At 42.4% G+C, this 23,986-nt stretch overlaps 1 protein-coding gene across 7 annotated transcripts; it reads left to right on the forward strand.

Annotated features, from left to right (window-relative positions):
- Nucleotides 1-214: 214 nt before the first annotated feature.
- LOC124468285 (trafficking protein particle complex subunit 11-like) lies at nt 215-21,169 on the forward strand. 7 transcript variants are annotated; one of them, XM_047020948.1, is made up of 5 exons: nt 215-687; nt 19,957-20,036; nt 20,113-20,182; nt 20,278-20,445; nt 20,891-21,169. In XM_047020948.1, the coding sequence occupies exons 1-5, from the start codon at nt 364-366 to the stop codon at nt 20,933-20,935; spliced, it is 687 nt and encodes a 228-aa protein (XP_046876904.1). In that variant the 5' UTR covers nt 215-363; the 3' UTR covers nt 20,936-21,169. The 7 variants fall into 7 exon arrangements, 2 of the variants coding, with proteins under 2 accessions (XP_046876904.1, XP_046876921.1); XR_006956148.1 differs by lacking the exon at nt 20,891-21,169 and adding an exon at nt 18,246-18,511 and having other exon boundaries at nt 216-687; nt 18,651-20,036; nt 20,300-20,445; XR_006956152.1 differs by lacking the exon at nt 215-687 and adding an exon at nt 18,660-18,800 and having other exon boundaries at nt 18,918-20,036; nt 20,300-20,445; nt 20,891-21,161.
- The last annotated feature ends 2,817 nt before the right edge of the window (nt 21,170-23,986 follow it).

The following is a 23,986-nucleotide window of genomic DNA, read 5'->3' on the forward strand; positions in this document are numbered from 1 at the left end:
GGGAGTGATCGCGGTCGAGTGCAAAATGAATGGGAGTCTATGGAGCTAAACGGCTAAATTTGTCTCTTTCTGACAGATTGTCGTTGATAAAACTCAGATTTGATTATAGTTTTTGCATGTCTAACATGGATTACAGGTCAAAAGTTGAATGATCGAGTACTTATGTCCTTTCGATTTCTTCCGGGGTAAGTCGTTGTCGCCCATAACACACTAGCATTCTGCTAACGAATGTTGATTTGTTAGTGAAGGACTGACTACGACCAGAGATCCCGCTTGATGGCATCCGAAGCAGAACTTTATTAGACATTCTCTGCCTATATCACAATACCGCCATGTTTAAAATTCACAAAAAAACCTAAGAAGATGGAGCTCACCAGCACTGAAGAGCGCATTGCTGAAGAGGTACGCAAATATCCTCACCTCTTCAATACATCGATAAAAGACTATAAAGATGCGCGAATGACGGCCAATTCGTGGCGATCAATATCTGCAGCGGTAGAGCTGGACCCTAAAGACTGCGTAACGCGATGGAGGAGGTTGCGGGACAAGTTCGTAAGGGCCAAGAGGACTTTTAAAAGCATCAGTGGCGATGCAGGAGGGAAGAAGATGCCTGCCATCCTAACGTTTCTGTCGTGGTTGGACCCGTTCGTGAAACATCGTGAGACGTCCTCTAACTACGACAAAAAGGTAAATATTTCTCGGTTTCTGAACAGCCTCTTTGTGCTCGCGGTAGCAGTGTAATCAGAGTGAGGGAGCAGATAGAAATTGTCGTTGTATGCAATTTTCATATTTATAACAGAGCAACTGCCTGTTCTTAAAGGGCTTACATGGTTGATGTAATGAATAGAGTTATGTAACTTTCATCATGGCCATCATGACCAAAACATCACGTCACCTCAACAGTTTTTCCCCCAAGCAATAGCCCTCCTAAATAGCTCTTACACACGAACTTTATGGCACTTTATTTAACATTACTAGTATTGCACTACCTCCATTCTTATTTATTATTTTGCTCATACTGGTACTATCTGTCTTTGTACTGTTGTTAGGGTTAGGGAATTATATCAGTCTTTTTGTTTATCATTTTTCACATTGGATTATACACTTGGTGGTGGAGAAATTAATTCACAAAACCAGAGCCTTGTCTATATCGTATCGTCTCGTCACATGATCAAATAGAGACTTGCCATTGCACAACAACATACATATTACCCAGCAATCATCATTGCTAATCACAAAAATACCAAAGAAAATAAGAACGTATTCATTTCATGGAATCGTTTTTTAATAGTTTCTTTAGTGTATTTAAGATAAACATATCATTTTGTTATAGAGTGCTACTATTTTCCCCCCAAATAATACCTACCGTGATAGAGATAAGTTTGCTCTTTCATGTCTTTATATAGCATTAAACGCAGTCTGACAATCTTCCTGCTGCACTCATCGTCTGATTAGTGACAGCTGGTAGGAGGGTCACACGTGTGATGAGAGGTGGGAGATGAACATCGACAATTTCTAACTTACAAAGACGCAACAAAACAACGTGTTTTCGATAACTCGGCGTGTTTCAAACTAGCCTGGTCCTAACCAGACCCTTGTACATTTCATTTGTACAGAGGGTCTGGGATATCTCCACTGACAAACGTTAACTTCCTTGAAGGCGGGTCCTCAAGTTTAAAACTATTGGATACGCCCAGAGCCACTCTGATTTGCCATAACCAATCGCAAGCGTTCGCCATAGCCGACTGCTTCACCACTACTGTAACGGAGCTAGCTGCCGTAGCTGGAAAATCAAACTTTTCCCAAACCCCGTGGGGAGGAGGGCCACAACATCATGGCCACCAACAAAATTTAGCAAGGAATGTTCTTGCTCCAGCTTTAACCTATATTCGGCAGCGTTGCCACAACCGCAGAATAGTTTCGCTCGCATCTTTCTCCGCCGCCATTACTGAACTTCTCAAACAAGTGCACGACATTAACGTCATCGTTCTCAGCCACTCCCTCTGTTCGCTGATTGGACCAACAAAAAATTTGTTTCTGGAAACCGACTTCAGAACCGACATCCCAGACCTAGTACAGAAGCAAAATCCGAATTGAGCGGAAGTACGTAGGAGGGCAGAGCCAGGCTAGTTTAAAACGAGCCTGGAAAACAAATGCCTCTTCGCTCAATTGGATAGATCTACAACCAATCAGAGCAACAGAGTATGTGACGTATGTTTAGCACCGCATAGTTGTTGTCAACAGAACTAAACTACAAGCAGACTTGGAAGTATGCTTGGAGAATGAATACAAACGATTTTTGCCGGTGTTGAAAATTTAATTTAAGGGTAGGGGGAGTACTTGTTCACACGGTCAACCTTTTTGAGCAAAACAATAAAGGGCAATGCATATACGAACAAGTTCTCCGTTTAGGATTACAACTCCACAAAAGAAAAGGAGAAACCACAATGGCCACTGGGTTTTGGTTGGTCCCCAATATGAGACCCTCCAGACCCAACTTCCCGACAAAAAATTTTTTGGGGCGGGGAGAAGTTGGGCTGGCAGCCAGGCTACTCGTATTGGGGACCAACTACAGAAAAACAGAATCTGGGCGAACCAATGAAATTGCCAGGGCGGGCTTTATACGATGATGGACAGATGATCAACAGTAACGTAATCACCCACGACACAAAAGAGCGCTTAAGTTGAATTCGTTTTGAACAAACATGGCTACCGCTGGAGATCTGGGATGTTATGATTCTGCCATCGAGTCTGTTTTAGAAGACATCGACAGCGCATTAATTTTGAAAGAGGAACAGAGAGACGCAATCAAGGCATTTGTCGATGGAAAATATGTTTTTGCCGTCCTTCCTACGGGACTCGGTAAAAGTTTAATTCATCAGCTGGCCCCGATGGTCGCGAAGAAGATGGGACACAATGAAAACCCAGTGGCCATTGTGGTTTCTCCTTTTCTTTTGTGGAGTTGTAATCCTAAACGGAGAACTTGTTCGTATATGCATTGCCCTTTATTGTTTCGCTCAAAAAGGTTGACCGTGTGAACAAGTACTCCCCCTACCCTTAAATTAATTTTACAACACAGGCAAAAATCGTTTGTATTCATTCTTCAAGCATACTTCAAGTCTGCTTGCAGTTTAGTCAGTAAAGATTTAGCCGCCTCTCAGTTTAGTTCTGTTGACAACAACTATGCGGCGCTTAACATACGTCACATACTCTGTTGCTCTGATTGGTTGTAGATCTATCCAATTGAGCAAAGAGGCATTTGTTTTCCAGGCTCGTTTGAAACAGGCCCCGTAGTCAAAGCCCAACGGAGAGTTCTCAGACTCATATTCTGACTAGAATTATGAATATGACAACGTCAGGCTACAATACGAGACCCTCCAGACCCAACTTCCCGACCAAATTTTTTTGGGGCGGGGAGAAGTTGGTCTGGCAGCCAGGCTACTGTTTACAGGGCTCTCAAGTTTTGAAGACAGGCAAGAGTGACAATCACTCCCCCCAGACAATCACAAATTAATTAATTAATTGCTTTTTACCTGACATCTTTGAAAGGCAGCAACGATTAATGCATCCATGGCCAGGATATAATAATAAAATATGACATTATTTTAAAAGTTAAAGGAATCGGGACAGCTTGCATCCCGCACTGGGTTCGATCCTGCCACCTTTGACATCCCAAGCGCCGCCATTACCTACTACGCCAACGAAAATCTAGTTAACCGTCGAAGTAGGTGGCCTCTTAATTACCTGACTAGTGAGTTTCACCGATACACACCGACTACATCTATGAACTGGGCTACTTGTTCTGAGCAGTTGTTGTCAGTGAACAGGCTGTAAAACTGTTGGTTAAGAGACTCGTGAAAAACTGATGCTAATTATCTGGGAAACATTTTTTAACAGCAGTCAAGTTGTCATTGTTTGTGTCAAACAAGTTGCGTGAATTTGTTGTAACATTAAAACAGGAGATCATGACTGTGCTCAAAGTGATGCTCGAGCTCCAGCGGTTTGCTTTGTAGGTGAACAAAACTTTTGGAAGACGTAGCAGAATCCCGAAAAATGAGCGAGGGGCCCGGTCAGTTCTTAAGGTAGAGTTCTCACTTGAGATCGAGGACGGGCCCCCTTTCGCCACGGGCCCTAGTGCAGCTGCACTCCCTGCACTCACTGGCCCTCAGTTAATCAGCAGTTTGGGGTGACGGTGTTTTGCGCCCTGGCGAGGTCCCATCATAGAGGGTCCCATCTCTTGCATTGAGAGGAGCGAACTACGTATGTACAACTTATAACGACAGTCTATGGGGCTCCTTGGAAATACGTAGCCTATCAGCTAACTTTAGACAACGTAGATTTTTTTTCAGCTATATAGTATTGACTTTACTCATTAGACATGTTTTTCTTTCTTTTTAAGTCTTATTAAATTAAGTTTCAGGTCGGAATGTGATGCAGCAGTGGTGGGGCGGCGCCCTAACGCCCCCGGCCGCTGCTGGTCAGCATCACTTCCTAATTATAAAAAATGTTAAACAAATGATCATTATTTGTATTATACCATGTTTAAGTTTGAAATAAACAGAGAACATTCGTCCATCCTTTGGTAAGAGTAGTCAAAATCTCAACCTGTAGTTAACGTATTTGGGGGGATATAATATTTATAAACTGGTTTCCACAAAGAACCCATTTGAGGCACAAGCTTCTGAAAAGTTATGTTAAGAGTAAAACAACCCAATTGTTAACTTTTTAGACATTTTACTTTTGTGATTAATAATCAATTGGTTATTCTTTCTTAATTGGTCATAGTTCACAAGTAGTTCTCAAGAGGATACATTTATTTAGTTATAACCAAATACCTACCAAGGAACTACCTTTGTTGTAAATTAGCTATTAGGCCTACTTACTGCTTAGTTAATCTTGCTTCCATATTAGTTAATAGTATTGAATTCGGTTTTAATGTAGAACTACCTATTACTTCCTTGTTCCTACTTGTTAACAACGGACCATTATTCTAAAGTGTTATCGGAATAGCTTGGTCAGGTTACACGTCTTAAGTAGGATCTTTGTCTCATCATTCTAATAAGTTGTTGGATCGAGGTTTGGCTCATATGGTTGCATTTTTTATTCTATCTCTGATCAAATAATTTGACATAATTGTTAAAAATAATGCTTATTAAGATGTTGTTGCTGCAGAGCTGCTGGTGAATGGCTCCCCGGCTTTCTTCAGGGCTGTTTGGGAAGCTGACCACCTCCATTTCGATATCATTCTGAAAAACAACACAGTGAGTCAAAGATAAAACAAAGAATTGATTAACAGAGATACTAAATTCATAAAAAACGAACCTCCTGAGTCAAGCCATAATAATTATTATAAGAGTTGATTATCCCTCACAGCGTTGATGCAGTATAAACGTTCCCGTTTTCACTTAAAGAATTTGAGAGATTTTGCAATGCAATGTCTCCATTATAAAAACAAAAGACAGATAGCCGTATATTAACTATTGTTGGCATATTTGTATTCAATCGACAGATTTACCACTGTTGGGGGAAGAAAAGGGAAAGTTCTCTCGCCCCCACTGTGGCTGTGTAAGGATGTACCAGACGGGGTTGGATCCAAGCGCAGAGCGCAGATTTATTAGAATAGTCGGACAGGCAAAGATCGGTACATGGTAGACAGAGCAATACAGGAGATCCAAAACAGAGCAAGACAAATAGCTAAGGTCAGTAACAGTAGACGTATTCTTAACAAGGCTAGGGCTGAACTGGAAAACAAGATCAAGACTTCACACCATACAACCGAGACGAGACACTTATAAACTAATACTAAACAAGACACAGGTGTAGCCGATTGTGCTGATATTCCGGGGTTGCCGAGCGTGGCAGCCATTTACCAGTTGCAGAAGGCTCTGGCTTAACAGGCTGGCAACCAGTCCTGTACTGGCCTTTCTGGACATTATTTTCTTAAGCTAACAAAAAAGCAATTGTTACAAAATTATGCAATCACACAAACATTATGGACTGTAATTCATCAGAATCAGAAGGGATTTTATTCGCCATGAATGTTTGTACAAACAAGGAATTTACTTTGGCAGGGAGGTGCATACATTAAACATACAGGAATATTGAAACTTAAATATGTGGAGTAACTATACAAAAGGAGCAAAGTCTAGCTAATACTAAGGAGGGTCTAGCTAATACTAAGGGGAATAAAAAATAAAATATAAGTAGCCATAATTTACAATTTAACCTAAAAATACAGATGCAAGAGAACGATACAATAGTGCAAATTGCAATGTAAAGGGTGTCATTATGCAGATTGTGATTTAAAGTCAGTGTGAGTCCTTGGCCTTGTTAAAGTGGCCAACAGCAGATGGGAAGAAACTGTTCTTGTGGCGTGAGGTTTTTGGTCTTGATGGGCCGCAGCCTTCTGCCGGAGGGGAGTAGCTGGAACAGGGAGTGTCCAGGCTCATTTGAGAGTGGTTAGCGGTTACAACATCAAAATAATTGGAAAGCGCTGGATCCTGAGCAGGGGTTAGTGGTAGGAGGCTGCTGGCACCAGCACTGGATGCAGAGCAGGAGGTAGGGCTAGGAGGCGGGCACCAGCACTGGATCCTGAGCAGGGGTTAGTGGAAGGAGGCTGGGCCCAGCACTGGATGCAGAGCAGGAGGCTGGGCCCAGCACAGGATGCAGAGTAGGAGGCTGGGCCCAGCGCTGGATGCAGAGCAGGGGGTAGGGGTTACTAGTACCCCTACTGGGTACTGGTTGGTAGGCAGGAAGCACACTCGGGGTACCAGGGCTTGTGGACCTGAATGGCAGGCTGATAAATAGCTGTTCTGCTTTGAGATTCGAGGATGGTCTGGTCATAATAAACACTGATAAACATTGGATTTGTCTAAGCATGTAATACAGATAGATGTTCCTACATGTAACTGAATGCAAAAAAGTGACTAACAACGTTAGCATCAACCCATTAACTAGCTAACAACGTTACACAAGTTGCAAAGTTACACAAACCCTCTAAATTCGAGTACGTCATTTTCGGAATTTCTATCCGGTGGTATCCCAAGAACCGGGACCACGTTATACTTCACGTTATACAGGAAGTGACCTCTGAAAACACAACAGAGATGTTTCCTATTGGATTATTTCAGACCTAGTAACAGAACAGCTGCAACCAACCTCCTCCATCCATTGTTACTCTCTGCAACATTGAACAGATGATTAGTTGTAAATGCCAAACATACTCCATATTTATAGACAGAAAGTATACAACCAACACCAACATATTAAAACAGTCATTCAACTCACCACATAGCCTCCTCTTAAGGTCATCTATCTCTCTGGTCAGGTTGGTGTTACTGGTCTGTAACTGGTCTCTCTCCACAGTAGCCATTCTTTCTTTGTTATTGTTGTCATCTGTTCAAAAGAGAACCTTAACTTTACACACAACATGTTACAGTCATAAACAAATATCTCCAAGGTATTATTTTTGAATATGAAAGACATTGTACACAAGAGATGACATCGATAACAGAGATTGTGTCATGATGTTAGAGAGACTCACAGAAGACTCCCAGTGCTGTGACCCCAGCCAGCAGGATAACACACAGCAGCCCCAGACACACTGCTGCAGCTTCATAGAAACTCCTCTCTGAAACTGTGGACCCACACAGTCAAGACGTGTGTTTGTGTGTGTACATTTACACAAATGCACACACACACCAGAATCAGAATGGGTTTTTTATTCGCCATGAAAGACCATGCGCAGACAAGGAATTTACTTTGGCAGGAAGGTGCCTACCGAGGCAGCCATTATCGGCGCCATCTAGAAAGTTTCAGCATAACATGAGTACAGTGTGAGAACAGGCAAAAAACACCTCAGCACATACATACATTGTACAACATTATAGAAACATGACTTGCAACGGAGAGGGGGGTGGGGTACACAAGCAGCATCTGGACCTGCAGCCATATTAGGCGCTGGTCACAGACCCGCCAGTCACCCTGGGGGAACAAGCAGGTGAAGGCGTTGGATGGGGGTGGAGGGGTGTTGGCATATCTGTAGTAGGTAAAAATTAGTGTATAAATATGCCTGGGGGTTGTTCGCCTTCGCCTAGGCCACAATCAGTCAGATTTTCAGTTCGCAGATAGTATTGCCATGGAGACATCCTTGGTCATGACCCAAGACAGAGACGCAATACACAGGTGTCTGTGGGAGGGGGAAGGGAAGAGACTACAGAGAGTCTCACTGCAGCGCGAACAACAGTTGTTGTTCCAGCAACGGCCTTGGCCAAGGCCTGAGCTGGATTACGGGGCCGAAAGCAGATAAGATTGGGGTTGTTGTTTGGTCGAGTATGCGCCTTCTATTTCCACGTCTACACGTCATAATGTATGGAAGCAAATCGTGACCAAAATTCAAATGAAAATGCATTTCCAGAAATGCATTTTCATTTTAAGAATGTGGCTGCATTATTTGACTCATAAATCAAATTAGTATTCAATCATCCTATTTGCATTTTCATTTTCTTCTTTAAGACTGCTCATTCTTTCCCTTAATTAAAATGAAAACGAAAAAGACATTTGAAATTTAATTTTCAAAATATGCCCCAGCAAATAGATACCAAAATTCAATTTGAAATGTAAAATTTGAAAATGAAAATGCATTTCCAGAAATGCATTTTCATTTTAAGAACGTGGCTGCAAAATCGTGACCACAATTCAAATTCAAATGCATTTTTAGAATTGCATTTTCATTTTCAAGAACGTGGCTGAAAAATCGTGACCACAATTCAAATTCAAATGCATTTCCAGAAATGCATTTTCATTTTAAGAATGTGGCTGCATTATTTGACTCATAAATCAAATTAGTACTGATTAGTACTGAGCGGACATTGCATTTTCATTTTCATGTTCTGCCCGCAAAGAACTGCCCATAATTCGAAAACGAAAATGCATTCTGAGCGGCGCAGTAGAGTGACGTCAGTAGCCGCTCTTCTTCAGCTCCCTGCTGACCGAGCTACCCATCTTGTTCGGTAGGGGGCGGTGTGCACATACGCATTGCATTACATGACAAATGTGCCGGGAAATTGATTGAATTGCCGGGTCTTTAGAGGACGCATCACAGATCATGGCGCTCCCTCAAATTGTGCAGACACTGATAGAATTAGCTGAGCTGGTAGAAACTAATAATATATCTGAGTCTGATGCCCGTGACCGAGTAGAACAAGTCACAGAGAGCTTGGCTGCATACTCTGCCGTCACAGACGTACACATTAATGAGGTTGCCATAGTAAACCTCTCTTCAGTCCTGGAACGGCTGGATGCTGTGGAGCCTCAAATGGGACGGGGACGACCAACCATCCACATCCCGTTCGAGTCCATCGAAAACTATTTATTAAATGGTCTACTTTTTCCTGTGAAAGCAAGCTGTTTCACCTTTGGCCTGGTTCAGACAAAATCTGAATTTCCGCAATCTGAATTTGAATTTCCGCAATCTGAATTTCAAGAATCTGAATTCCTGCAATCTGAATTTTAGAATGTTTTATTTTTGGATCAAAATAATTCAGTTGTATTAAATTTGGCATACAAATAATTCAGATATTATATATTCAACAGCAATATATTTCAGTTTTATGAAATTCGACACACAAATATTTCAGATCTTTCATATTCAAATTCAGATACTTTTGTCAGCTTTCTAGCTCCATAAATCCGTTGCTTTGGATCCTCCGACGGATGGTCTGGTGGCCGACAACAGCTCCGCTATGTCCTTTATTTTTAAACCATTTAATAAATAGTTTTCGATGGACTCGAACGGGAAGTGGATGGTTGGTCGTCCCCGTCCCATTTGAGGCTCCACAGCATCCAGCCGTTCCAGGACTGAAGAGAGGTTTACTATGGCAACCTCATTAATGTGTACGTCTGTGACGGCAGAGTATGCAGCCAAGCTCTCTGTGACTTGTTCTACTCGGTCACGGGCATCAGACTCAGATATATTATTAGTTTCTACCAGCTCAGCTAATTCTATCAGTGTCTGCACAATTTGAGGGAGCGCCATGATCTGTGATGCGTCCTCTAAAGACCCGGCAATTCAATCAATTTCCCGGCACATTTGCCATGTAATGCAATGCGTATGTGCACACCGCCCCCTACCGAACAAGATGGGTAGCTCGGTCAGCAGGGAGCTGAAGAAGAGCGGCTACTGACGTCACTCAACTGCGCCGCTCAGAATGCATTTTCGTTTTCGAATTATGGGCAGTTCTTTGCGGGCAGAACATGAAAATGAAAATGCAATGTCCGCTCAGTACTAATCAGTACTAATTTGATTTATGAGTCAAATAATGCAGCCACATTCTTAAAATGAAAATGCATTTCTGGAAATACATTTGAATTTGAATTGTGGTCACGATTTTGCAGCCACGTTCTTAAAATGAAAATGCATTTCTGAAAATGCATTTGAATTTGAATTGTGGTCACGATTTTGCAGCCACGTTCTTGAAAATGAAAATGCATTTCTGGAAATGCATTTGAATTTGAATTGTGGTCACGATTTTGCAGCCACGTTCTTAAAATGAAAATGCATTTCTGGAAATGCATTTTCATTTTCAAATTTTACATTTCAAATTGAATTTTGGTATCTATTTGCTGGGGCATATTTTGAAAATAAAATTTCAAATGTCTTTTTCGTTTTCATTTTAATTAAGGGAAAGAATGAGCAGTCTTAAAGAAGAAAATGAAAATGCAAATAGGATGATTGAATACTAATTTGATTTATGAGTCAAATAATGCAGCCACATTCTTAAAATGAAAATGCATTTCTGGAAATGCATTTGAATTTTGGTCACGATTTGCTTCCATAATTATGGCCTCCAGTCGGTCCACTTTCCTTTGCAGAGCCGCTAACTTCTCCATGATGTTATCTAACTTGCGTTCAACGCGTTGTAAAGTCAGTCTGAGCGCCACCAGCTCTGCCACCGCATCAATCATGTCGGGCAGCCTTGGGGGCTTTTGACAGCTGCAGCCGTTTCAACAATTTTCCGATATACTAGGGCAGCGCCCAATCCAATCAGCAGAAAACCTGTAATCATGGTTCCGAAAGAAAGATGTCCTCCACGGAAAGCGTCGCCATTGAGTAGCCAGCTGCGAACGTCCCGTCAGGGCAGTTAGGTTCGCCCGAACCCAAGCTTCTCTTTGAGAAGTTGGTGTCACTTGCGTTTAGAGACCAGCTAACCAATTCCATGCTTCTCGCTTCGGAGAGTGATGCGGAGAGAGTCTCTCTCGAGTATACAGGACAAGACAAGACAATACGATAGAAGCCGAGCAGGTAAGGTCAAGGGTAGGGGAGGGTTTGAGTGTAGTTTCAGTTAAATTGATGCCTAACATTTAGTGACAATAAATTGTATTTTCAAATGATAGTGTTTAAACCCTAAAACATGAAAAGATTTGTTCATTATCAATCATTTACAACAATAGAGTTGTTAACACATGGCACCTGCAGAGCTGCCAACGCTCAAGGATTCGCCGTGTAACACGCATTTCAACCATTTCTCACGCTACACCTTCTATATCTCACGCTGAAAAGGCAACGCCAAACAAGTAACCAATCTTACGTTGTAAACAGTAACGGACGACGCGCAGGTTAACGGAGTGAAGCAACATTGACGCGCTAACACCCGTGTAAACTCGCATTGTCTCTCCCCCCACTCCATGGCGAGAGTTACATTGAGGGGGGGGGGGGGCTCGCAAAAGCTCGCCCCTCACACCATATCTCATGCCAAGGTTTTTCAAAAAGTTGGCAGCCCTGCACCTGTTTATTCACTTTTATAGTGGATCAACCCTAACCTAGACATCAACATAGAGGCCTCTGAAACTTACAGTAAATTAGGTGTGTGTGTGTACTGTACCAGCTTCTTGTCTGGTGTGTGTGTTTAACTGTACCTGCTCCTTGTCCAGTACTTGGGATCACTGTAGCCGTGTAGATGTCCCCTTGTTCGTAGATTTGGTCATTTCCATAGACGTCCTCCTGTTCGTTGATACCCTCAGCACTTTTTCCTCCAGTGTAGACCTGGTTCTCTGGTTTAAAGGTAGTATTGGCGTAGACATGCAAACATCTCCATGTTGACTGAGTCTATAGTTGACCTCTCTTTCTCTCTCTCTCTGTGTCTCTCTGTCTGTCTGTCTGTGTCTCTCTGTCTGTCTGTCTCTCTCTGTGTGTCTCTCTGTCTGTCTATCTCTCTCTGTGTCTCTCTGTCTGTCTGTCTCTCTCTCTCTGTGTGTCTCTCTGTCTGTCTATCTCTCTCTGTGTCTGTCTGTCTGTCAATTCTTTCACTCTCTCTCTCTCTCTCTCCCTCTCTGTCTGTCTGTCTCTCTCTGTGTGTCTCTCTGTCTGTCTCTCTCTCTCTCTGTGTGTCTCTCTGTCTGTCTGTCTCTCTCTGTGTGTCTCTCTGTCTGTCTGTCTGTCTATCTCTCTCTGTGTCTCTCTGTCTGTCTGTCTCTCTCTCTCTGTGTGTCTCTCTGTCTGTCTATCTCTCTCTGTGTCCGTCTGTCTGTCAATTCTTTCACTCTCTCTCCCTCTCTGTCTGTCTGTCTCTCTCTGTGTGTCTCTCTCTCTGTCTCTCTCTCTCTCTCTGTGTCTCTCTGTCTCTCTCTCCCTCTCTGTGTCCTGATCTGAGAATCATTGCGAGGCTGGTGGATCAATATTTAACAGTACCAACATGTTCCTCTGGTATTTTGGAAATGATATATGGTAGAATTTACTTTTACGTTAATATGTAACCTTTCTGATAAGATAACATTGATAGGAGTAGGAACTTCCTACTAGGAAGAGAGGAATAGAGAGGAGGACAATGATGATAGAGAGGGGAGGGAGGAGCAGGAGGAGAGAGGAGGAGTAGAGAGAGGGAGGAGGAGGGGAAATAGGAGGAGAGAGGAGGAGGACAGAGAGGTTTGGTCAAGTGCAGATCACTCAAATGGGCGCATTAATTCACACTTAATGAGTACTCCCGTTGTTATCGGCAACATCAGAATTAGAACCGGGGGGGGGGGGGGGGTATCTTTTGGGGTTAGGCTACTGGAGTTCACCCAAAACAGCTGGTTACCTGTTAGGGTTACCTTGCCATGATTATCAGAAGTATGATCATGTCTGTGCCCACGTTTCCATATCATGCAGCGACGATTTAAGTATTACTTCGCAATATGTGGTGTCATTAGCCTAAGAGTCTGTGATATCGTGGTTAATATGGCTATTGCCTTGAGACAACTCCAAATACATGATGAGTAGCCTACATTCGGGTGGTGTCTACGGTAACTAGTTGATTCAGAAGAACCAAAACAACATGTTGCCTGAAGGCCAACGTAGTTAAAACATTTGTGATAATATTATGCATGTTCTTCAGTGGCTCGCGGTATAATGCAATGGTTTATAATAAAGTAGTTGTTTTTGCTCGTGGGATCGAATCCAACTCAAATCTTTTATTTTTCTTAGCTTCCATTTATTATGGTGTGAATGGCTATTGGCTTTATATGTGCGCTCCTATTTTAATCATGTGTTTTTTCAAATTCAATCAAATTTTCGCATACCAAGGTGAAATTGTTCATGGTACTTCAGAGAGATGTCATCTTGAACCCTATTAGGTTTGAAAAAACATCAGTCAAAATTATATTTGATTTCTTGACACAAAGAAATTGAAGCAATGTGTACATACATAATACACCTCTTTCAGCCATTTTGTTTTTGATTCAATTGCCAATTGAGCCATTCCCAGGCATGGAATACACAAAGTTCAGTAACTGGATAATAAAAAAAGCTGTTTCTCCAATGGCGAGCATCGTCAGATTTGGTCCAAGTTCAAACACTGTAATTCAGTCAAATTTTGACTAACCAATGTAAAATAGTTTATGGTACTTCCAGGGCGTGTCACCTTAAAGCCTATTAGGTTTAAAAAACCCATCATTCAAAATGACATTTGATTTAGTGACACAAACATTTTGAGGCAATGTGGACATTTTCATAAATACACCCCTTTCAGCCATTTTGTATTTTATTCAATTGCCTTAAGTAAAAAAATTTAAATACGTCAATGATACATATCTGTAAAAAATCTAAAGTTAATTAGGCCTTTGGTTCAAGAGAAGTGGAATTTGGAATGTTTTCCCAAATTATAACTGTACAGGAAAATGCATTAGGCGGACCTTATGGGTCCTTGAGGCTTTTTTGTTCCCCATGAGAAATAAGGCAGGCACACCAAGTTTCAGAATAATAGGAGCAATGGGGTGGAAATGCCATCCCTTTGAAAATTTGACTTTTGGGTGTGGCCTGTGGCACCCCCCATGGTCCAATGTGGCCCATATTTGGTGTGGGGGTACCCACTTGGATGTAGTATCAATGTGCCAAATTAGAAAATGTATGACCGGGATATTGGGGTATTGGGGCGCAAGGAGAAGAAAAATAATAATAAGAATGCCAACAATAACAATAGGTTCCCTCCTACCGAAGGAACCCTAATAATAATACCAACAATTACAAGGGTTCTTCCTGACGGAGGAATCCTAATAATTGGAAAGAGCTGGATCCTGAGCAGGGGTTAGTGGTAGGAGGCTGCTGGCACCAGCACTGGGTGCAGAGCAGGAGGTAGGGCTAGGAGGCTGGTAGGCAGGAAGCCCACTCAGGGTACCAGGGGTTGTGGACCTGAAAGGCAGGCTGAAAAATAGCTGTTTTGAAATAGCTTTGAGATTTGAGGATGGTCTGGTCATAATAAACACTGATAAACATTGGATACGTCTAAGCATGTTATACAGATAGATGTTCCTACATGTAACTGAATATAAAAAAATGACCAACAACGTTAGCATCAACCCATTAACTAGCTAACAACGTTAGCTACTGTAGTATCAAGGAGAACTCTGACTGCCTTATCAGTCATTAATTAATAACTCTCAAAACAAATTCTTTGCAAACAACTTCTGACTTCAAAAACGGCCAAATTCTAGTAATAAAATAAACATATTTTGACAAAGCTTGCTGCATAAAGTACCTGTTTTGTTTGATGACTGCTCATGCATTACAGATATAAATAGCGATTTGCACGGTTGTATTTCTGAATGCCATGGAAACGCTCTTGACAATTGATTTAAAGAGCCGAAGTTACACGAACTCTCTTCATTCGTGTACGTCATTTCCTGATAAAGGGCCGAAATTGCACGAACTCTCTTCATTCAAATACGTCATTTCCTGATTTTCTATCCGGTGGTGTCCCAAGAACCGGGATCACGGTATTCCTCAGCTATGATGACTTTCACCTATATATTTTAGCGCGGATGTATACCTAGCCGAATTGCACTGTAGGGGGCGAGAACGAGTCTGTGAACCTGTGTGTATGCCTTGTGTATGAATTTACCACATCAAACGTGACGTGTTAATATGGATGCAGCTATGAAGCCGGCGGGTTTGCTTCAGGGAAAATTTATTTTTAAGAAGCTTCCCGATGGAAACCTTGACAAGACTAAGGTTGTTTGCACCTTGTGCAAAGCGGAATTAGTTTACTGTAAGAGTTCTTCCAGTCTCAAATACCACCTAAACGCAAAGCATCCCTTGGCTAACGCGGAAGATGCCGGGCAAAGCACTGATGTAGCGCTGGGGAAGAGTCGTCGTCGAACTACTATGTTTGAGTGCAACCGAGGCAAGCCCGTCAGCACAGCTTTATCAGCCAAGGTAACTAATCTCAAGTCCATCTTATTGAACATAATTTATTTTCATCACCAATAGAACAGCTTTCTCAAGAAGTTTGTGATGCATTTTGGAAACAGCAGATGAGCCCCTGGTCTAATCAGGGGTGCATGAGGAATTTTTGAACTGGGGGGGACCAAGCTGTCAGCAAATGATTCCAACTCAATTAGTTATTTTGTGTTATATATATGTATATATACTGAAGCTGCAATAAACATTAGTATGTCAATCATGCACCAAATCTTAATGCTCTCTGCAAATGTTTTATTTTCATTTGCTGATCTCAGCAGGATGTAAATGATTACAAATATAACAATGTGTTTGAACACGGAAGTATAAACACCAAAACAGATTTACATAAATAAAAATAAGAAAAGCCTACATACCATGAAATGTGAAATGAAATTTAAACTTTAAATTAAATATTCGCAATTCCCTCTGCAAGTATGACTTTTCATTGTAAACTTTTTCCAGAATTAAACTAAATTGATAAAAAAAAGAAGAAAATAATTCCCTCTGCAGCCAAACAAATTAACTCTCTAGAAGCAGACTCAATAGGTCCCAAAAACATCTCTCCTCCTTTCATTTCCCCGAAGATGATGCTGGGCAATATCTTGTTTGTCAAGTAGGCTACGTCTTGGTGAATATGGCACACAGCAATGCCATTGAGCCATGTCATGGTTGATCACAACCATGTTTTCAATCTGCGTAACGCACTGAAACTGCGCTCTGCCTCCGCAGATGATATGGGCACCACCATCAGAAACCTTACTTGTGCCTCTACCTGGTAATACACGCTAACAACGTTACACACGCTAATACATTGCTAACATCGCCTAATCAGCTGCGCAGTTATTAACTGATCCTTGTGGCCTTACGTAGGGAGAGTGGTGGGAACGGATCGGGGTCACTAGGAATCTGGGGGGGACATGTCCCCAGTGCCATCTGCGCGCATGGGTCTAATGCGCCAGCTTGAGAAACCCGACTTACTTTTAGTCATTATTTGGGTAGCACACATTCTGAATGCCTTAGGCGGAATTCAAATGAGCCATTTTAATCTAGATTAATCCAGATTAATTCCAAGATTACAGTGAGATTAATCTAGATAAATAATCTATGGCCACCACTACAATAAATATAGCATTATATAATGATATAGCTGAATCCATTTACCGACATCAATAAATAAAAACATTTATTTATTTCAAAATGATGTTTTCGTAAAGACAACAATTATTTATTTCATGGTACTTTTATTTCCTAATGCCACAATTATTTATTTTGAGACTTTTACACACCACATAATTTCCACACCACATATATTTCCACACCACATTTATTTCTGTGCTGTATTTATTTCCAATCTCACATGCAAACGAGAGGGGCGTGCTTATCTTCACACCAACGCAGTTGCACAAGATCGAAGGTAGATAGGGACACCTAGATTCGGTAGATGAAGACGTAAATCGTGTCATAGATCGCATGCTGGCCTTTATAGATCAAATTCTTCAGCATGGCTTGTCAGGGTATATTATTTTGGCACTCTGAATAGCATCGCCGTCCATGCCCTATGCACTCTAAACAGCACTGCCGTCCATCGCCGTCCATCGCCGTCCATGCTCTATGCTCCCCCTATTGCCGTCCATCCATGCTAATCAGGGACAGCACTCTGAACAGCATCGCTGTCCGTCAGTCCATGCAAAGATCAAGCAGCCATCGCCGTCCGTCCATGCGAAAACCATATGGACGTCCATGACACTCTGAGAGATTTAGCCCCTACTGCACCGGCATAAGGACAACCATCGTACTTGTCTCTTAAGTTGCAATTAACAAGACGCTGTCCATTGTACTAAAATGTGATTCTTCTGACGCAACTTTAAGACTTTAAATTGTAAACGTTAACCAAAATAATTGACGAATTACCGGACACACAAAAAAAAATTCTGTTGCTACAGAAAACACACATTTACATTTATTATAGGCTACTTATTTTAGTACTTTTCAATGTACATTGGCATCTGATAAGAAAAGGAAGGCTGGCTACAAACCCAAAGAAATGACCATTCTTATTGAAGAAATTGAAAAAAATGAAGAAATGCAGTTTTCTAGGTTCAAAGGCGCCCACACCAACAAACAAAAAACTACGATGTGGGAGGAAATTGCCCCAAAATTGACGGCAGTCAGTGGGGTCAGGAGAGGGGGAACTGACATCAGATAAAAATTGCAAGACTTCGCCAGTCTTTCAAAAAGAAAGGCAGCAGCAGTGAGGGCTTCTCTTAGCCAAACTGGTGGTGGCCCAAGCTCTGCCACATCACTGACACCAGAGGAGGAGAGGGCAATACACATCATGGGTGTCACTTCCACTGATGGAATCACTGGGGGGTGGATATCCGTGGGGCTGTTTTGCCCACAGCCAGCACCTCAGAGGGAAGAGTACATGGCCCTGATTGTCTGGCCTCCCCTGGCCTCCCCTGGCCTCCCCTGGCCTTCCCTGGCCTTCCCTGGTCTTCCCTGGTCTTCCCTGGTCTCTGGTGTATTTCAGACGGCGGTGTCAAACGCACCCAGGTTCGAGACCACCTGTGCCTGCAGCCAGGATCTGGTGGAGCTCGAAAGAGAAAAGATCAACATCCTGAAAGGAATTCAGCAAACCCTTAAGGACTCAGCGGCCAGGGATGCCAGTTATCAGGAGGAAGTCTTGGAAATCAAGAGGGCTCGCCTCCAAATGGAGGAAAAGAAGTTCCTGCTTGAGCAAATGAAATTTGAGAGGCCCTCCATTTTTTTTACCGATTCTTCTGCCCAACCAACAAGGTAGTGTATAGGTTAATTTACACCCTAAGCATACAATGTTCATTTAAATTAGGTAAAAGCTAAATTGTGTATTGTAGTCGGTCATATATTCAGTGTTGCCTGTCCCATCCTTACATGCTTTTGTTTTTTCATCTTATAGATCCGAGTGAGGAGCAGGGAGAACAAACTCAGAAATAAAACAATTTTTTCTGTGATATCTTGTGCCTTGGTTTTTAACTCTTCTTGATACTCCACTTTCCATGGGCAAATCAATAAGATTCCTATATTTTCTACTTGATTGAGCAACAAGGTAAAAAACCATGCATATAAATTGTATCACACATGCCATTCAGCTAGCAGCCTAAATAATACAATGTACAAATACAAACATCTCAATCTCCAACATATTTACTGTCTTATTTTCTAGTGTTGACTATATCTACAATCTTGCAATAATAGGCCAACAGCTTTCCAAGACTATGTTTGCAAAATCATGATTCCCACATTGGCCACAAACGACAATGTGACAAACTGTGAGTGTCAGATCACTCTCTAATCAGTTTAATTGACATACAGACCTGTTCATTACATTCTCACGGTATATAAAGGAGAGGTCTAGCCTACTTATCAAGCGGAACATGGCTGCAAAACAACAGATAATACGAGAGAGAGAGAGCAATGGCGGCCCAGAAGTCAGCTGGTAAGGCTCAATACCTTTTCGAGGATGACTGAGTCCACTGGACATCCTTGAGGATTCTGCCATTCTACATAAATACCGGCTCAGGAGGACTGACATCCTGATGCTCCTGAACCTTATCGAGACAGACCTGCCGAGGCCAACAAGGAGGTCCTACGCACTCACCCCTGCAACCCAGCTACTAGCTGCGCTACGTTTTTATGGAACTGGCCATTTTTGAGGGGTTCTTGACAATGGACATGGGCTCTCCAAGGCCTCAGTATCGAGATCCGTGCAGGCTGTCACATTAGCATTACTTCGCCACATCCCAGACCACATCCAATTCCCCACAACAAGAGGCGACAAGTCTGCGGTGCAGGATTTTTTGTTGTCAAACATAACATTCCCCAAGTCATTGGGGTAATTGATGGCACCCTCATTCCCATCCTCACCCCTTCCAATCAGGGCTATGTTTTCTTTTGAAGGAAAGGCTTTGCTGCCATCAACTGCCAGGTTATCTGACCATCAGGGGCTCATCACTGATCTTGTGGCCTCTCGTCCAAGGAACAGTTTCTTCCAACTCTCACTGACTCATGTCTAAATGGAATTAGGCTCTTAAAATGAACTTAAATCCAGGAAAACAATACCACATCAGGCCAAATGAGGTACCGGGGGAATTGGACTGCACCTCCCTCTTCCCAGGTAGGCTATTGTTGCCGCATATATACTCTATTCCTCCTGTCTGCATGCTCACATGTTTTGTTGCCCTCCCACCATCTGCTTCTCTCAGGCACACCAGGGGGATCTGCTCGTGCTTCTGCTCAGTCGTGACCCTCAAGGACTCTTCCACCACACCCGAGATCCAGCCCGGTAACGACTATCCCATCCTTACCCACTTCATTCAGTCTTGATCATATTCTAGAGAATGACACTCTTGTCTTCACAGGACGCTAGGCTGCGCCATCCAGCAAACGTTCTCCCCGGAAAGTGGACGACGTCCAAAGCTCAGACCCCGGGTGAGACTAGACACATTTCCTTTGATCCAGGACACTCAGTATCTAGGCGTTGACCCTAACCCCCTGACCCCAGAGTGTGACTGATCATAAACCAGGTCCGTGTGCGTATCCTACCAGGGGCACGGCAGGAGATGCTGTATAACTTCTACCCCCTGATGGTGGGCTACCAGACAATCCCCCTGCTCAACATCACCCTGCTGCGCTTCCCCAGTCCGACCAATCAGCTGCTGCGACGCTTCCTGTCCTCACGCATCTTCGTCAAGGTAGGCGACACCGCCCCCACCCCTCCACACACGAACGCATGCAAATTACATTTGTTCACTGTATCTCTTTGCTGTGCATAAACGCTGTCAGGAAATGAATGTCACAAATCACTTGGGGAAAAAAAAAGTGATTTGTGACATTCATTTCCTGGCAGGGTTTGGGGGGTAGGTGATTGGAAACAAGTGTTTTCTACTTACCGAACCTGAACATTTCCACTTCTGAAATATCCTGTTGGGAACAGATTGTGGAGATGCTAATTAACCCTTTTAACACTATGCTGTACAAATCTCTTTTTTTTGTAAAACCTTAATTTGGGCAAGCTTGTTTTTTAAACCACTAAAACACGGCATCATGATTAGGATTTGCCGCAGAGAGCATAAGGTAGCACTGCTGATGTTGTGTGTCAAAGCAACTTGTTGATCAGTTGTTGGTTTTGTGTTTCAGCCTCAAGGCAGACCGGTAGACGACACCTCTATTGCTGCAGCCTAAGAACTACAATTCCCATTTAGGAAGTCTACGTGCAACAAAAATGAAAATGGCACATTTACCTACTGTTGTAAGCAAATTGGAGTTGCAGGTTATCAAGCTTGAATGTTTAAAGATATTCTTAGCTTGCTGTCAGTAAAAAACTCTGTTGGTTAACTTTTATACCGTGAAAAATAAAGTTTCAAAATAAAAGAAGCAACAATAATCAGTGCTAAAACACTCAAGGTTATGTGTATCTTTACTTTTGTTAACATTGTGCAATCAATTTCTAAATCCTTTAAAGAACTTTAAAGAACTACAACTCTGCATTAATATAACCCCCCCAAGTGTGGTGCACTGTGGCAAGGTAAGCGATGGCAATGATTTGGGTCGCTGCAGTGTGAACACACAGTAACTCAGCTAGATGGGTAACTGGGTTATTGTTGTGTAGGGTTATGTTGACATACACAGAAAACCTAACATGGTGAAACTGAACAGTGGATTAGGAGGAATTGCTGTGGACAAAACATCACACTGTTGTAATTATGAAGATGGGTAATGATTATGGATTTTTATGATTGAAAATGTACCTTTTAATCACCTTTTTAGCATATGCTATATTACTGAAAACCAGATGCAAAGCTGTTGACTGATTATTATTGCCACTAAACGTAGAAAATATTAAGCCCAAAATGTAGATCTGGATTAGGAGCTGAGTGCGAGAGAAGAGTATGTGCATATGCTTCTTCTATAGAAAACTAGTGTGTATATTATGTGAATGTCTGACTGTGTGTATGCGTGTCAGAGTCTGTGTAAGCGAGTCTGTGTGGTACTCTTCCTCAGCTCTTCTGTGTTTGTCTCCTATTTGCCTCCCTCAGGTGGCTGTGTGTATTCTCTCTTCTCGCAGGCCCGAGCGAGGGCCTACCTGCCCTTCGTCCTCCACTCGCTCAGGAAGGTGTTAAACAGGTGCCTGTCGTTCGCCACGTCCACGATGGAGAAGGACCCGGGGCTTATGCATATTCATAATTTCGTATTAAATTGAAGGAAATTGGAGAATGGCTTTTTCAGTATATAAATGTATGCATGATTTTTAATGAAAATCATCCTTAATCAAGAAGATTGCAAAAGCAATTTTTGCAATGTATACAGACGCGATCATGCAAAAATTCACGTCAGACGTGCATTTGCTTGGGATTAAAATATTGAACTCAACATGAACATTGAACACACATACATTAAAAAAAGAAAACACAAAATTCGACATGAATGTAAGAGCCGCACGAGACCAGGCCAAGAGCCGCATGCGGCTCGGGAGCTGCGGGTTGGCCAGACCTGCTCTATACCATCTTCCTGAAGGCAAGAGCTCAAACTCTAGCCTGGTCCTAACCAGACCCTCGTACATTTCATTTGTACAGAAGGTCTGGGATCGCTCCATTGACAAGCTTTAACTTCCTTGAAGGCGGATACTCTGTTGAAGTTTAAAACTATTGGATCTGCCCAGAGCCACTCTGATTTGCTATAACCAATCGCTAGCGTTCGATTTAGCCAACTCCTTCACCACGGAGCTAGCTGCCATAGCTGGAAAATCTAACTTTTCCCGAACCCCGTGGGGAGGAGGGCCACAACATCATGACCACCAACAAAACTCAGCAAGGATTGTTCTTGCTCCGGCTTTAACTTATGGATATTCGGCCGCGTTGCCACAACCGCAGAATAATTTCGCTTGCATCTTTCTCCGCCACCATTATTGAACTACAACTCAAACTAGAGCACAAAATCAACGTCATTGTTCTCAGCCACTCCCTCTGTTCGCTGATTGGACATACAAAAAAATTGTTTTTGAAAACCGACTGAAGCACTGAAATCCCAGACCTAGTACAGAAGCAAAATCAAAATTGAGCGGAAGTACGTAGGAGGGCAGAGCCAGGCTACTCAAACTCCCCCTTCAGGGGATGGTTAATGGAGCCAATATGGCCTGGGTCTTCCTTACAATCTGCCGAACATAAAGCTCAGATAGCTGAACTTGGTTTACTGGCCCCTCTGACAAGTCGATCACCCTGTTTTTATTCGCCAGATTCAGATTTCCAAACCAAATGACACCACAACACAAAAGGTCAGCACCGACTCAATAAACGTTCTATAAAACAGAGTCATCATTTTGGTGCACACCTTAGTAGAGTTCCTATTTCTCAGGAAATAGAGACATTGCTGTCCTGTACCTTCTTAGAGATGGTATCTGTGTTGGTCTGAAAGCACAGCCTGTTATCAAAAACAGTACCCAAATATTTATAATTCTCAACCAAATCAATCTCAATCCCCTCAATAGAATCTGGGAATGGGCACCGACTTCCTGAAGTCAATAATCATATCCTTGGTCTTTGACAAATTCAGTTCAAGATGAAACTCCTTACACCATGACACAAAGTCATTGACAACAAGCCCATGTTTCAGATCCCTTCCCTTCAGCAAGCTGACTATGGCCGTGTCATCTGCAAACTTTCTGATGTGTCTATTCTCACACTTACTCTGGCAACTATTTGTGTAGAGAAAATAAAGAAGAAGAGAGAGACAACGTTGTGGTGAGCCAGTGGTTGAATGGAGCTTCAATTACATATACTAAACAAGGTGCCTGAAAGATAAGTGAATCAATCAATCATCAAACAAATGAATACATAGCAAAAAGTCACCTTTGTACCCTGGGAACCCTCTACCTTGCTTTTGTAAGAAACCGTTAACATTGTGTTGACCAGCCTACCAGTGAGTGGTCTACACTTATTTACTTTATCAATGAAAAATTGAAAGTTTGATACATTTACCTCACTGCATTATTTATGTAGAATACCTTAAAGGGGTCATAGAATGATTGTACAAGGTATTTCACACTGTTCCGTAAGGTCTCCGAATAGCGTATGTAACATTGGTTGGGCTGAAAATGGCCCGGGTGCTGTTCTATGCGCCCTAAAGTAACCCTGTGAAATAGCCCCAGAATGAAATTAGAGGTTTTCTCCCTTCTATTGTATGCTCAAGAACATGTAGATGGTCTACATGCTGATGAGTTGGTTTACAACTAGCAAA

Source organism: Hypomesus transpacificus, chromosome 1 (genome assembly GCF_021917145.1).
Source record: "Hypomesus transpacificus isolate Combined female chromosome 1, fHypTra1, whole genome shotgun sequence".
Lineage (NCBI taxonomy): Eukaryota > Metazoa > Chordata > Actinopteri > Osmeriformes > Osmeridae > Hypomesus > Hypomesus transpacificus.

Bases quoted from the DNA above. Each gene is read 5' to 3' on its own strand.
- LOC124468285 (XM_047020948.1), top strand. From the start codon at position 364: ATGGAGCTCACCAGCACTGAAGAGCGCATTGCTGAAGAGGTACGCAAA. The intron at 20,183-20,277 runs GTGAGACTAGAC...ATCATAAACCAG, and splicing joins GTCCAAAGCTCAGACCCCGG to GTCCGTGTGCGTATCCTACC. The intron at 20,446-20,890 runs GTAGGCGACACC...TTTGTGTTTCAG, and splicing joins CCTCACGCATCTTCGTCAAG to CCTCAAGGCAGACCGGTAGA.